General features: G+C 39.6%; 1 protein-coding gene across 1 annotated transcript; it reads left to right on the top strand.

The window, feature by feature from the left end:
• Positions 10,600 to 11,618, top strand: LOC109838627 (23 kDa jasmonate-induced protein-like). Its single transcript, XM_020407054.1, has 2 exons — positions 10,600 to 11,049; positions 11,421 to 11,618. Exons 1-2 carry the CDS (start codon positions 10,600 to 10,602, stop codon positions 11,616 to 11,618), a joined length of 648 nt encoding a protein of 215 aa, XP_020262643.1.

Genomic DNA, 13,617 nt, shown 5'->3' with positions numbered 1-13,617 from the left:
CACTGGCAATGATTAACTGTGTGATGAATCGGTTAGAACTCTTAACAAGCTTTAATGCAGACTCAAGAAACGAGTTGAAAACTCCGAAAAGCAGTGTTAGAGACCGACAGATTCGGTTAAGAGCCAAGTAAATCCCCGTGTTGTGGCGATTCGTTTAAGATGTGATTAACGGTGATTGCTGATCAAGTTCTTGATCTCTAGAAATCGCCTTCTCTGGTTGGGTTTCAACTCGAGATGTGTTATTACACTTATACGTTTTGATGCCAGCACACTCAACCTTTTACTCTAATTGAGTAAGTCGGTTATTTATTAGGGGATTAGGGGTGTCAACAACCCCTAAAATCCATCCTAAGGTGGTCGAATCCTCAGAACGTGGGATAACGGTTTTGAGCCGTTCGCTTGTTCTTGAACAAGTCAAAACGCCCCAGTTGGCGTTCTTGGCCTTAACTCTGCGTCCAAGGCTTGAGACGCAGAGTTAAATCTCTTTTAGAGATTTGAGACGCATAGGCCGCTCGTGTGTCGAGTTCTCAACTGTGCGTTCTGGATTTGGGATGCAGTGTTGAGTGTTTGCCGAAGAACGCACAGTTCGTGCATTTTGTGTTTTAACTCTGCGTTGCAGAGTTGGATGTCTGTGGGAGAACGCAATGTTCGCCTGCGTTTTGAACTTGAGAAACACAGAAGTGAGTTCTGCGTTTGAGAGAGGTTGTTGACTTGTAACCTCGTCCATTATAACACTGCAAAGGCTACTGCTTATTGATCTTTGCCTGTTATAGGATATGAGAGTCGTCAGATTGTAACTCTCACTGTTGATTGTGAAGGTCACTGAATAGAGTTTTCGTCAACTGTCGGAAGCGTCGTTGAATTGTAACTCTTCTCGATCCTGTGTGAAAAGTCTCCTATTTGCAACCTTCGTTTGTTGGCACGAAAGCTATTTGATTGTAGCTTTCATTGTTGAAATTTGACGGGAACCAATCATCCATAGTGATTTTTAGACGAATATTTGCCCACAGCTCTCTGCCAAGCAACTCACCAGCTAAGTCTAACCTTTTATTTCTGAAATCATTACACTGCTCATCAGCATCTCTAATAGTTGCTAATATAATATTAGTCATGCTGTTGTCGCAGCCATCAAGATCAATCATCTCAGAGATGAGGCCGTGTTTGTAGCGATTGTAGAGTTGCGGCTGTAGTGATTAGAAAGTCGTCCGATTGTAACTTCCGTTGTCAGGGCTTAATAGGGATTAGCCTATCCATTGTGATTTTTAGACAGCCTACAGAACCCCCTCCAAAGTTTTCAAAAGTTCGCGGTTGACTGTGACGAATTTTCGGAATGCTTTGGATCCCAAAATTTAGTAGATCGATTGCTCATTCCGTCTAATCTGAAGACATTGTCGAACTTGGTTGTTGGAAAGCTGAAATCTTGTTTCCTCGAACCAAACAAGATAGCTTTTGAGTCCTGTCACGCCCCGCTTCCCAAAATACCGGGGAATCGGGACGCGAGCAAGCCCGCGACGTATTAGACTGAGAAGAGATAAGTGCTAAACCCCGTCTTTTCAATCTAATACGCTAAGCGTCAAGAAATAAAGCGAAGGTACAGGTCCCCGATCACAATGAGCAAGAATATAATAGACAAACTCAGAATAAAGAATATCATATCACAAATGGGGTAACATCCGAGACATAAAATACGGGTCAAACATGCCCTTATACAAATATGAACAAATGAATACTAAAGAGATAAAAATACACTGATCAAATAGAAATAGAAGGTAGTAGAAAAGAAACTGAGGACCAATAACTAAGCTTTAGCTTCTTCTCCTGCTCCATCCGCTAAGCACTCCTGCTGAGAATCCTCTGGCTCCTGATGATCACCCAGCTGAACCTGTTCTTCCTCTAAGTCTGACGTACACCAGAGAAAACAGGTGTACGTCAGGTGCATGGTGCACGGCAAGACCCGACCTTACAAAGAAAATAGAAGGAACGGAAATCCAATGCGAAAAACGATACGATAATAGAAAAAACAAAAGAAAGTACAACTAAAATCCACAAATCAACCAAGTAACAAGATCATGCAGGTAGCGATCAGAAACCATCCAAGCAATAAGATCATACAATAGATAGAATTAATATTTAAAAATCTACAACAAGAGACGTAGTACGTCGAGCGAAATAATCCAAACAAGGAAACCCTCATGTATATACCATATGTCTCAAATTGTAAATAATTAAATATTAATCCCGATCTATGTATAAAAAGAAACACAACTGAACTACCTCTCACAAGAATTCATACCTAACCAAGAACGAGGTCATGTAACTAACATATCCATCACTATCTCAAATAATCAACAATCGCAATTCACTGTTCCTCAGACCCACCCGGACTACACAAACTTCACCGACGCGAGCCTGAATATACATCAACAATCACATATCACAATCTCGGACCCACCCCGTGACTACAAACTTCACCAGCGCGAGCCCGGAATACAACCACAATAACAAATAGTCACAACTCCTCAGACCACCCGGTGACTAACAAACTTCACCGCGCGAGCTGGAATACTACTCAACCATCACAACCGCTCACATGGACCAAGACTTCTCACCCAATTCTCGTAATTCCAGGTCAACTATACACGATGTCTAACTGTGTCATACAGTCACTATAGTCATGAACTCCTAATAATTCTTATCACAATAATAAACAATCAATGTAACTAATCATGTGCAATAATATCATAGCATATCAAATAATCAAAAAAATTATTCTAACAGCACTACATAATCAGAAAATAATCTTTTTCTAAATTATTATTTTAAATTATTTTGCTAACAATTAATCTAAACTAATTTATTTTCCAAAATAAATTCTTTTAAGTTATTATAATTATCTAAAAATGATTTTTACCGAACTAAATTCTTTAATTCATTATAATATTCTGAAAATGCTATTCATCACATATCCATTATGTAAATCAATATTGTTCACAACAACCACGCAGATAAATACGACACAATTAAACTATATGCAAATAATTCATAAAAATGTAAATAATCAAACTACAAAACAGGAGAGCGAATCTTGCCTCGGTGTGTATCGAACGTATCGACTGCGGCCGTTCTGATCTGAGCGCGCATAGGAACGACAGGTTGCTGGCTTGGCGTGGCGACGACGGCTCGAGAGGGTGGCACGCCAGGGGTCGTCGGGCGGCTGACATGGAGGGGAGGAGGCTGTGGCGAGGTTGCGGGTTGCGGTCGGACGATCTGCAGGTGGGTTGACGGGAGGAGGCACCCAGCAAGAGATCGGAGATGGCTGCGTGTGATGGGTTGGACGCGGGTGCCCTGAGGCCTAGCGGGAGAGAATGGAGGCGGTGTCTAGCAGGGCGGCGTGGGTTGCTGGGATCGCCGGTGTAGGCGGGGTGCTCGGTGGATGATGGCGGTGGTTGGGGAGAGAGAGGAAGAAGATGGGGTACGGGGGCGGCGTGAAAAGAGAAGAGAGAGAAAGAGAATGAGAAAAGCAGGAGACGGCTACGAAGAAGAAAATGAACAGGAGAAGGAAAATTATATTATATATAGAGAGAGAATTAGGGTTTTGAAATCATATATAAAATAATAATAATTACGAAAAATATAAATAATTATATGAAAATTATCTACACTTCAAAACGTACAAGTTGTAGTATTACAATCGACAATACGCAAAAGTAGAAATAATACAAGAAATTATACAATTAAACAAGAATAATTAATAAAAAAATATAATTACTTATTTTTAAAATCAAATAATTATAGGATAATTATCTACGTGAAAAAACATACCAGTTGTACTAATACGACAGTTGATACGAAATAGTCGAAAAATACCCATATTATACAATTAAACAAAAATAATTAATAAATAAAATATATTTACTTATATTTAAAATCTAATAATTATGGGATAATTATATACACAGTAAAACGTACAAGTTATACTAACACGACAGATAATATATAACAGTTGAATGTATTATATGAAATAATTTGTAATAATATTAATAATACAATATATTATTTAAAATAATATGTAATAGTACTGATAACATAACAAATTAATTCTAGAAAATTTTACTGCACGAAATAAATTTATAAATATTAAAACCATTTAAATAAATATAAAATCAGTTTTTTAAATCATAAAAAATTATAGGAAATCGAGAAAAATACAAATACTCGTTTATAAATAATAATTAAATATTTTAAAATACCAGAAAATTATTTTAACTAGTATCAAAATTCACGGTCATTACAAGTCCTGATGACAACAAACTTAGTAAAACAAACTAAAGCCCAAGTCATCGTCTGACTCGCCGACAGGCTCGTCTTTTTTTCCTTTTTCCTTAGAGGCAAGAGCAGTAGCGTTCTCAACAGATACAACAGAGATAACAGCAACAACAAGGACGTTCTTGTAGGCATTGACTAACATGTGAAGCGCAGCTACAAGAGTTGGGTAAGAGAGAGTGAAGGATAGCGAAGCAACCATAGAAACACCATCTGCAAACTTGTCAGCGAGGTTGTCTTTCGTGAGATCGAGTAATTCTGGGCTTAAGACAGATCCATTGTCATAGACAGGGAAAATCGCAAGCCCACATGGGAGGGGCTTTATCCTAAATGTGGTTAGGAGGACAACCTCAGAAGATTCTTACTCTATTTCTTTTCATGATCAGCTCAACTTACTCTTTGTTGGAATGTTAAGCTACTTAGAAGAATGGTTTGCGCGCTGGGTCGAATCGGCTTTCGTGTTGCTGATTATAATCTGCCTGTACCCATTCAATAGACTCCACAGTGGAGTTGTCTATTTCTTCTCGGCCTTAGTCACCTTGACAGCTGACATCAGACTCCCTCTATTTGTTTGGAACCATGTCTTGGCTTTAAACATAGAGGAATTCGTTTGGTTGAGTTAGAACGCACAGGTAGATTTCCTGTGTTATCGAATTGAAACGCAAAGTTGAATCCTGCGTTCAGGAGCTCAATTAACGCATACGCACAGGTAAATTTCTTTGTGCTAAAAAATTAAAACGCAGGGTTGAACTCTGCGTTCGGACGTTCAAGCAACGCAGACGCACAGGCCGCGTTTGGCGGGATTCTGGGCCTAGAATCTCGCCCCGATTTGACAGCTCATAGCTGTCTATAAATAGATTGCTGAGGGTCAAATCAAAAGTCATTCGACTTTTTGCCTCCCCTTTTTTTTCGAAAGATTTTTAACGAAGACTCTTCGTTTTTAACTCCAGTGAACCCTGTTCATCTTCTCCGATCCTCATCCTCTATAGGTCCGAAGAAGAGGACTGTTTCCCGTCCAAGATCGACCGCTACCGCAGCGCCGCCGCCACAGACCCCTCCCGTCGGTGGTAAGTATTGATTTTTTTAAAGCCGTCAAACTTGCTTTGGCAAGTTCTTTGAAAACCCTAGATGGGTTCTTCTGAACGAGGAAGATGACTCGTTTAGATCTTGCTTTGGCAAGTTCTTTGAAAACCCTAGATGGGTTCTTCTGAACGAGGAAGATGACTCGTTTAGATCCTGCAACGCAGAGTTGGGACTTTGCGTTTTGAATTTGAAACGTTGAGGCCTGACCTCTGCGTTAACAAATTTTAAACGCCAGATCTGAACTGTGCGTTCGGAAATTTAACGCAAAGTTCGACCTCTACGTTGATAAACTTTTAACGCCAGATCTTTACTGTGCATTTGGACATTTAACGCAGAGTTCGACCTCTGCGTTGATAAACTTTTAACGCCAGATCTTTACTGTGCGTTTGGACATTTAATTCAGAGTTCGACCTCTGCGTTGATATACTTTTAACGCCAGATCTAAACTGTGCGTTAGGAGACTTGACACAGAGTTCAACCTATGTGTTAATAAGCTTTTGAATGCTAGATTTGAACTGTGCGTTAGGAGGCTTGACGCAGAGTTCAACCTATGTGTTAATAAGCTTTTGAATGCTAGATTTGAACTGTGCGTTAGGAGGCTTGACGCAGAGTTCAACCTATGCGTTAATAAGCTTTTTGAACGCCAAATTAGAACTGTGCGCTTGAAGGCTTTCTCTCTTTCTAGAGATTTGATTCAAGTTTCCTTTATTTTACTTCTCTGCTGACTGATTAAGTACTTTTCTCTTTTGCAGTGCCTTACACCCGTAAAGCTCTAAGTCTTCGTCACCACTTTGGGCGTGGGGGCGGCGTGGATTTAAATATGCAGTTCAATCTACGTCAAGAACTCCCAATATTTCAAGATTCCGACAAGGACCATGTCACTTTGATTTCGAATCCAAGTTCGTTTGTACTTAGGGTTCTAGTTACAAATGCTAAGTTCGAAACAGAATCCCATAAGAAGCTCACCAAGCCAGCTTTTTTATTTGGGGATCATGTCACCATCACGAAGGAGATCGTGCATGGTGGTCAATACAAATGGCTAAGGCAAATCAGAGATCATCGCTTCTTCCTCCCTTATATGCATAGGATGTTTTCCATCTCTTACTACTAATGTGCTTCTGTTCCCCGCTGCATGAATTGGGACTTGGTGAGAGAGCAGGATGGGGTAGCTGTTGGGGTCGTGAATTTCTTTGTGCTAACACATTGGACATGTGCTTGAGAGGTTTGGGATGAGTGCTTGGGGTCGTGATTTTTAGACAACCTACAGTTCTGGATAATGGGAACTTTCTGAAGAATGTTATGTATGGTATTATTAAGGATAACCCGAAACCAATTAATTATTCAAGGAGAAAACTAACCATCTGAATAATCCACTCTTAATCATGATAAAAATGATTAAGAACCTCCCGCTGTGGCTGATCAATCATGTTTAAAATAATTAAAACTCTCCCACTGTGATTTTCAGAGCACTCTTTCATTGAGATAAGATTCAATAACTTTATCTGATTTTTGGTTGGTTTCAAATGTCGGGATCAATTGCTCCCTTAAGTTGCACGCTCCAACAATGTAGTGGAATATGATTGGACTCAAGTTCACCCAAAAAGCTAGGGGTGGATATGAGGTTATCATAACTGAATATGAAGTCAATAACCAAGGCTTGATTCTGTATCAAGAACAACAACATTTCCCACAAACAAGAAGTTCCTGAAAAAGTACTATCCCTAGTACGTTCTGGATAATGGGAACTTTCTGAAGAATGCTATGTATGGTATTCTTAAGGATAACCCGAAACCAATTAATTATTCAAGGAGAAAACCAACCATCTGAATAATCCACTCTTAATCATGATAAAAATGATTAAGAACCTCCCGCTGTGGCTGATCAATCATGTTCAAAATAATTAAAACTCTCCCAGTGTGATTTTCAGAGCACTCTTTCATTGAGATAAGATTCAATGACTTTATCTGATTCTTGGTTGATTTTCAGAGCACTCATATGTTTCATACTCTATTCTGTTTGAATTTATATTGCATAGAATATGCAATTTTGTGAAAATATTGTTTTATTGGTTTTTGGACTTAACAATAATCATATACATCTTTTACTAAGTCTATATAATCATTTTTTAATATTTTAAAACATGGTTAAGCTAAAATATCAAAGCTCATATGTTTACATTTTCATGTTTTGGACTATTTTGTAAAATAATGATATTTCTCATTTGGGAGGTTCTTTCTAAAAACCAGTTTTTGTAGCATGTGTATTATCATGTCTACAATCATTTTCTAAATTTTTACATTTTTTCTGAATTTATTTGATATTTTTAGGGTTTTAAAATCAGAAAACTATTTTAAAAACCTGTATATTTTTTGTATCAGTTTGCGGTCGACCGTCACGGTCGACTGTCTGCAGTCAGAAACCCAGCTTGCCTTTTTATGGCTCGCGGTTGATCGTGACGGTCGACTGTAGCACATCTAGAGACTTTCGCGGTCGACCGCCACGGTCGACCGTCAGCCTGTAAATTCTCACGGTCGACCGTAGAACTTTTTGAAAATTTTCTCAGTTTCAAATATGGTTCGCGGTCGACTGTGAGAATCTCACGGTCAACCGCTTTTGTGAAAATAAGTTTATAAGAGCTTGAGGAAATCATCTATTGGTGTTTGAGCATCCAACTATCCTACCTCTACCTCTTGATCTATTGAGAAATTTTCTAAACTCTATTTCTAGCTTTACATTTGTATATTTGTTTGATTATCTTTCTTTAAAGCTAGTTTTTATATTGAGTTTAGATTTGATAAATCTTATTGTTACACACACCCACATTGAGCTTATTGTATTTTTATACATAGCATAATTAGGTTGGTGAGTGTTGTAACAATTGAGAGTGAGCTACATTGAGTTCTCATCTATTGTAAAGAACAAATTTATTGTTACATTGTTAGTGTTATAAAGTTTTCGGTGAGCTAAAAAACCGAGTGTGAGAAGTGAACGTTGATCGGTGAGCGTTGAAAACCGACATTGTGAGTGTTTGTGAACGTTGATCGGTGAGCGTTAAAAACCGATATTGTGAGATGTAAACGTTATTCGGGTAAGCATAAAAAAACCCGGTTGTGATAGTGGATTTCTCCCCGGGAGTGAGGAGCGGAGACGTAGGACGGAAGATCCGAACTCCGTGATCATATCATGTGTTTGAGTTTACTTTGGCGCACTTCTTTTATGTTTATATTTCTTATCGTCATTGTCCATTGCTTATTATTTATATCATCCACTATCTTGTTTATTTTATTTACCCTTGTGTATATCACTTATCCTAGCTCACATATCTTGTTGTATTTTATAATTGCTAGGATAACTTGTTAATTAGTTTTAAATAACATAAAATCGGATTTCATTAGCATAAGTCCCTAATCACCCCTCTCTGGGGTCTAACACATTGGACATGTGCTTAAGAGGTTTGGGATGAGTGATGCTAAGGCTGTTAGTATACCTTTGGCTAGTCATTTCAGGTTGACTAGGGAGCAGTGTCCAGTGACTGATGAGGAGAAAGACTATATGGTGAAGGTTCCATATGCTTCAGCCATTGGGAGTCTTATGTATGTCATGGTGTGTACGAGGCCTGACATTACCCATGCAGTGGGAGCTGTGAGCAGATTCATGTCAGATCCAGGAGAATAACACTGGGAAGCAGTAAAGTGGATTCTAAGGTACCTACGGTGGACAATAGAGAATTTTATATGTTTCAAGAGAGACAAGTTGGGTCTGCAGGGATTTGTTGATACAGATTTTGCTGGTGGGAGAGATTAGAGGAGGAGCACTACGGGGTATGTATTTACATTGGGTACGCCTGCCATCAGTTGGGTCTCTCAGTTGCAAAAGATCGTTGTTTTATCGACTACAGAGGCAGAATATGTTGCTGTGACAGAGGTAAGCAAGGAGATGATATGGTTGTAGAGTTTCTTGGAGGAGTTGGGACAGAAAAATAAGAAGTGTGTCTTGCACTGTGATAGCCATAGCTCTATTCATTTGGCAAAGAACCCACCTTTTCATGCCAGGACTAAGAACATACAAGTTCGTTATCACTTCATAAGGTCAGATTTGGATGATGACGTGTTGGAGCTTGTGAAGATCCAAGGAAGCAAGAACCCGAATGACATGCTTACGAAGACGGTCACTATGGAGAAACTAAAGTTGTGTTCGACTTCAGCTGGTCTCATTACTTGATAATATAGGAGGCCGTCGTCACAAGGAATGATAATAAAGACTGAAGATGTTGAAGCTTTTCAGTAGCATACTATGGGAAAATTAGTCTCCAAGTGGGAGATTGTTAGGTTATGTGGAGCCTAATTTTCAGACCCAGCCCAATTCGCTTAAGTGATCGAATCGTCAGAACCCCAACTTCTTTTTTATACATGCTAAAATTTCTAGATTATCGAGGATTCATATCCATAATGTTTCCAACCATGCATATGCCCCAACGAGTTCAAGTTATCTAAAATCTTAATCATGGAGAATGCTTACAATTGGTTGCATGCTTATGCTATTGGTTTATTGCAGTGGATCTCACGATTAAAAATTCATTCTAATATAATTTAGATAAATAATATCATTCATCGAGTTCACTGACTGAGAAGATTAGATTTGCGAGTTGTAGAGATTTTGTACAACTAAGAATATAGAGGATCTTTGCCCCACTAGAACCTTAAGTCTAATGAGCCTAGATCCTTTGCAATCTTGATTATAGAGAATGACAATTGGTTAAGTGGACTAATACCATTGGTTTATTTGAATGGATCCTATAATTAAAAGTTTTTATATAATTTAGATAAACAATAAGGAGCCCACTGAATTGAGAAGATATTATTAATGAATTACATAATTTTCTTTATAATTAAAGAAGCATAGGACCTCCAAGCCAGCTTAAATGTCTAATGAACATACAATTCACCTTCTTGTTTGGCGAGCCATATGAAGAGTTTTACCAAATTATCTGTTGCGGACTGGAGCTTTTTTGGGGCCCACAGCCCAGTCGTCCTTGTCGCTAGCTATTGACCTGGTCTTTCAAAATCGTTTAATCAAAAACGTTAGCCTCTGGTGTGTGTATATATGTACGTGTGCTTCTGTCTAGTTTCTCATCGCAAACCAATACCTACACAAAGTACAAGGGGTTACTCATCTCATCAGAAGGCGAGCGACATGGCGGCAAACGTCTTCGGCAACCCCATCACCGATGAGACTCTGAAAGCAATGCCTGAATACAACAACAAACCAATAACCCGCTGCGATCGTGCACACGAGGCTCTCAATATGATACACGCGGAGAGCAAGGACGTGAACGCCCTCCGATATGTGGAGAATCTGAAGGAGCAGTACGGCGACGGAGTCTCGACGCTCTGCGTGGTCTACAATGCTACTGGCGATCCTATCACTTTCCAAGATAGCCATGATTGGCACGGCCACCTCTGGAAAGCGCCATACCCGCAATCTCTTTTGAACGGTCAGTGGGGTGCTTTCCTGCACGTCCATCCCTCTGGGGCGATGGCAGGATCGTCGGCCGCTGTCATCTATCGCGGTAAGAATGATGCAGGGAAGGACCATGATTTCATGTTCTCATGGATGAACCCTTGGTGGTCGGGCAGTTGCACGGTATGTGTTTAAGTTATGTTTTTAAAAAATGAAACAATAAAGAAAGAAGAGGAAAACAAAAATAAAATGCTCTGGCTGATTAATTTTAATTCCACAAAACTCCCTCCACCTCGAGAGTTCTGCACATAACCTCATGGACTTCTTTTATCCGACTGAACTCCTTGACGATTTTACACTTCAACCCTCAGAAGAGCGCATCATCAAGTCTAATCTCGCTTTTTTTTCTTTGCAAATCACATGCATGTTTAAAGTGAAACGTAATCTATAAAACGTATAAAAGAAGTCCATGGGGGTTATATATGCACAAGACCCCTCAAAGTTAATCGGGTTTTGCACAAGACCCTGCAAATTGAATGTTTGTATATACGCAGGCCTACACTCTGGTCCGCCCAGCTGGTTACTTCGACAGAGAAATCTCATGGGACACACTGCAAAACAATACCGATAACGGTAAGCTCCAGTGGACTAATGAAAACGAAGGCTGCAAGTCTTATGTATCAATTGGTAACAACACTACAGCTATTTACGAGGCCAAACTCACTCTTAAATGTGCTGAGGATTCCAAGTAGACTACGGCTACAAGCATATAAAAATATGTAATAAGCTGCAACAGTACTTAGCAGCCAATTATCAAGTAAGGTCTTATCTAGCTATGGGTGAGACATTGAGAGTCAATAAGCTGCAAGCAAGCTTTAATGGTTTGTGTTGGGTATGTAGTCTTCCTGTCTGTTGAGTTTGGCTTGCGCAATGTGGTAGTCTGTCTTCTGTTATGTATGAGAGTGTTTTATTATATAGTTTCAAGTATGTTATGTGCCAATACAATGTTTCGAAATTCTCTATGCGTCAATGTGCAACCTTGAATTGGAGTATATATTGTCGTCCTTTAAATGTGTCTTGACATAACATTTTTCTCTAGCATCAGATGAATTGGACATACAACTTCTTGTTTCAAAGCTTCTTAAAGAAGTCTTTTTTTAAGTAAAAAAAGCAAAATAGGGGGAAATGACCGAATGAACTTATATTAGGGCTTCTGTTAGATAGTTAGATGAAAAGTGAAAGTCTCTGCTGTTAAATGACCGAGGGGTAGGGGCGAACAAAAATATTCGTACATGCGTTGGGATACATATATTGTTACTAAAATCTATAACGCGCTAGTAAAAAAACGTAGCATCCCAGACGAAAAAATTTCCATCTAAGATGACGACAATATCGACAGAAAACATCCGTCTACTAGACGGATACTTCCTAGGCAAAATATTTTTAACTATTTTATTAAAAAACCTGGGTTCAATCTTCCTAGACAGAAATTTTGGTCTAGAAAGGTAGGGCTCATGCAAAGAAAAATAAAACATTCTGTTGCCCTAGTTTTTAAAAATATGCCCCAAATTCAAAAACTTCCCATCACCCACCACTGCTATCTTATATGAAAACTCGCTCATCACTCTCCGCAATCTTCATCCCACCCCCTAAGAAAACAATGGCCTCCTCCTCCCCCATCTCTGTCGTCCTCCTCCTCCTCTCAACCCTAGCTTCCCCTCCGAAACCCGCCGCCAAGAAAACCCACATCGTCCGCATCAACGCCGACTCCAAACCCTCAATCTTCCCCTCCCACTCCCACTGGTACTCCTTGCTCGCCTCCTTTGCAAACTTCTACCACCTAAATTATGTACCCCAACTGCGAGGTCATTCCCTGCTGCGACCAGTTCGAGGTTGCCTTCCAGGACGTCGAGCTCTGGATCACCGACCACGTCGTTCTGCCCGTTGAGAACTCTCTCGGCGGCAGCATCCATCATAATTACGACCTCCTCCTCCGCCACCGCCTTCACATCGTTGGCGAGGTCTAACTCCCCGTCCACCACTACCTCCTAACCCTCCCCGGTGTCCGAAATGAGTACTTAACTCGAGTCATCAGCCATCGAGATAGCGACTTCTGTGGCTTCTGCTATAGCGGTTGCTGATTGAAGTTACTCGATGGAGGTGAAATCGCTGTTCAGGAGGATTGGGTGGAGCCTTTAGTTATTGAACTAGATCAGCTAGGTAATGTTTCTTTGATGGAATTTGTAGAATACAACCCCTCTACACAAAGATTTTTTTTTGATAGAACACTAGAGAGTATAATACTTGCTCTTACAAGAACACCTCACTTTCACACAACTCTTTTTTTTTTTTTGTGGACACTCACACAAGTCTACACTACACACTCAAACTCTCAAGCTCACTTCTTGCTTACTTGCTTACCCAAATGAGAGCTCAAGACCCCTATTTATAATTGTTTAAGAGGGTTAGGAAGTGTGTGGAAGAGTCAATCCTAGACATACATTACTAAGAAGTTTATAGAAAAATAAATACTAGCCATACACTTGTATCTTCCTAGAAACTTCTTGGTAGATATTTTGTAGGATGTTACTAGAAAAGAGTTCTAGAAAGTTATTCTAGAACAATCCAAGTTGGTGAGGAATTCTAATACTCCTCCTCATCACCAACTTTCATTTCTCACAAGTCCAAGCTTCTTCTTAAGCTTCAAAAATGTTTCTGGCTTGGTGAAGATGTCAGCGATTTGGTCTTCAG

This window comes from Asparagus officinalis, chromosome 4 (assembly GCF_001876935.1).
Source record: "Asparagus officinalis chromosome 4, Aspof.V1, whole genome shotgun sequence".
Classification (NCBI taxonomy): domain Eukaryota; kingdom Viridiplantae; phylum Streptophyta; class Magnoliopsida; order Asparagales; family Asparagaceae; genus Asparagus; species Asparagus officinalis.
Note: the sequence above shows the minus strand (reverse complement) of the source record. Positions and strands in the feature narration are given on the sequence as shown.

What these genes read in the sequence shown, in the direction of transcription:
- LOC109838627 (XM_020407054.1), top strand. Translation starts at nt 10,600, where the DNA reads ATGGCGGCAAACGTCTTCGGCAACCCCATCACCGATGAGACTCTGAAA. An exon ending in GGTGGTCGGGCAGTTGCACG is followed by an intron (nt 11,050 to 11,420) that starts GTATGTGTTTAA and finishes GTATATACGCAG; the next exon opens with GCCTACACTCTGGTCCGCCC.